Source organism: Frankliniella occidentalis, unplaced genomic scaffold (genome assembly GCF_000697945.3).
Source record: "Frankliniella occidentalis isolate FOCC.00 unplaced genomic scaffold, Focc_3.1 Scaffold69, whole genome shotgun sequence".
NCBI classification, from domain to species: domain Eukaryota; kingdom Metazoa; phylum Arthropoda; class Insecta; order Thysanoptera; family Thripidae; genus Frankliniella; species Frankliniella occidentalis.
In genome coordinates this window covers 817,155-819,450 of record NW_026267199.1, presented here as the reverse complement: position 1 = coordinate 819,450, position 2,296 = coordinate 817,155, and the positions used below count along the sequence as shown (strand labels likewise).

The 2,296-nt window shown below is 58.3% G+C and overlaps 1 protein-coding gene across 1 annotated transcript; it reads right to left on the bottom strand.

Annotated features, from left to right (window-relative positions):
* On the bottom strand, positions 1-2,192 carry LOC127749613 (uncharacterized). The gene is made up of 4 exons (XM_052268442.1): positions 2,020-2,192; positions 1,514-1,858; positions 991-1,404; positions 1-897 (listed from the first exon to the last, which is right to left on the bottom strand). The coding sequence occupies exons 1-4, from the start codon at positions 2,111-2,113 to the stop codon at positions 749-751; spliced, it is 1,002 nt and encodes a 333-aa protein (XP_052124402.1). The 5' UTR covers positions 2,114-2,192; the 3' UTR covers positions 1-748.
* Positions 2,193-2,296: the final 104 nt, after the last annotated feature.

Sequence of the window (2,296 nt, the reverse complement as noted above, 5' to 3'; positions counted from 1 at the left end):
ATTTCTCATAATTTACAAATAGTAATTCTATCTTACTTCATCTACAATGTTGGTGGTAAAAAATAAATGGTTGATGAAATCCTAACTAACGAATGCCATGTTATTTGCTATGCAGTCCTTCGGCGACGAGTAACTATATGGCAGTCAGACTTTTTAGAGTGGAATTAAAATGACTTGTAAGGTTGTGGGCACAAAGAGGAATGCCTGCTCTGCTCTGTGCCCCGGCAGTCACCAAGAATAATTCGCGAAAACATCGTCAAATCTACAATTTCCACGTTCAGAAAAATTAAAAGTATCGATTTTGTTGGGTTTTCCCCATTATTTTGGCAGCAGTGGGGCCCGCGGGCAGTCGCTGCCTAGGGCTTTGGCGGCTCACGCCGCGCAGGTACGATGAGGCCTTGGACAGGAATGTGCGTCTCGCCTTATCTGGCGACCGCCGATGATACCGAATAAGAACCGACCGAATAACTCCGCGCCACGCCCGTCACAGAAAGGAGACGAAAACACGCGCTGTATGATTTTTAGAATGTTGGGTTCTGAATTTAACGTTGTTTGTTTTTGTGTTTGTCGAGAGCATTTATCCGAATCGCATCGACGTTAACGCACAATAGCGGCAAGGCTCTTTTAGCGGCGCTGCGGCCCCATCCGACCCCGCGGAGCGGCGTGGCGTGGCGGTTCGGGGCAGGCGGCAGGCACCGCTTGTTCGCCGCGAGGACGACGGCAGAGAATTCGACCTGGAATTCGACGTCTACTGTCTAAACTGCAGCAGCAGCGGCAGCGCGGCGAGCAGAGCCGTGAGCAGCCAGGCCGCGTGCAGCGCGCCGGCGGCGCTCCAGCAGCCCACCCGCTCCAGGATCACCGTGTACTTGAGCATGTCGGGGAAGCGACACGCCTCCTCTGCAACGAGAAACGAGGGAGGTTAGGATCGCTTGCGCTGCGTTGGGTTTTGAACTCGCCGTGGCCGCAGCCACCCATGGCGCCATGACTGACCGTTGCAGCGCATCTCGACGGCCTGCGTCGCCTGGCCGGCGGACACGGCCAGGTAGAGCGGCGCGCAGTCCCGGACGAGCGACGCGTCCGTGCAGAGGTTGGCGAGCTTGATCTCCACGTTGCCGGTGCTGAGCTGCTGGCAGGTTCCCGCCGACGAGTCCGCCTGCGACGCGTACGAGTTCTGGGTGCCGTTCATGGTGGGCAGCGTGCGCGAGTAGCACACGGTGAGCGTGCCGTAGCCCTGGCCCTGCACGCGCACGCGCGCGTAGTCGTCCTTCGTGCGGTAGAAGTTGTTGGGCGCGAGGCGGTAGTAGTTGACGCCGAGCGGCTCCACGTAGTCGATGAACTCGAGGTTGCCCGAGCCGTCCTCGGCCCAGTCCGCGTCGCAGTTGGCGTTCCGGATTCGCCGCGGGACTGTGACAAGGAGGACGAGGTTGGAATGTTCGCAGCACGTCTCGGACTTTGATCTCAAAACGTCACAAATTCCGGAGGGACGCTACTAAATGCGTGTCGGTGGACTCACCAGCCTTGATCCTCTCGACGAGCGGCCTGATGGCGCTGGCCGGGTCCGTGACGGTGAACGTGAACACGTTGAGGTTCGTGTCGTTGGTGAGCACGCCGAAGGAGTTCTTGTTGCCCGAGGTGAGCACGAGCGTGTCCACGTCCGGGTACAGCTGGCGGTAGTTGTCGAAGCGGGTGTAGAAGCGGCTCTGGTCGTAGCTGCCGAGCGCGGGCGTGAGGTACAGCACGGCCTGGCCGCGGCCCGCGACCACGCGCCGCCGGTGGAAGTCGGTGTCGTGCTGCCGGAGGTACGACAGGGTGGCGCCCAGAGCGACCTGCAGGTCGAAGCCGTTGGCCTTCGCTCGCGCTGCACACACAGACACACATTCGCATGTCAGTGTCGGTCTCATTCAAAATCTCAAAGTTATATTGAAAGTTATTCAAATTTGAAAAAGCACACTCCTAAATTATTCTAAAGGTAATTGCGAAAAATGCTTGAAATTAAAAGTCGCGCTTTTGTGCCCTTACCGTCCGAGTAGGCATCTGCATTGAAGGTGCTCCACTCCAGGCGAGGGTAGCTCGAGTTGAACAGCAAGCTGCCGTCCTTGCCGTTGAGGATCATCACGCGGCTGCCGTACTGCCCGGCGTCCACCTTGTCAAGCAGGTACCTGGCGGCCGAGCAAGAGACTTTAGACCGCCTGGTCCAGAGTGCAGATCCCCTGCGAATACGTGATAGGCCGCCCAGCCGTGCACGCGAGTGCGACGGGACTGCCTAACCTCCAGGCGCCCCCGGGAGACTCCCCCC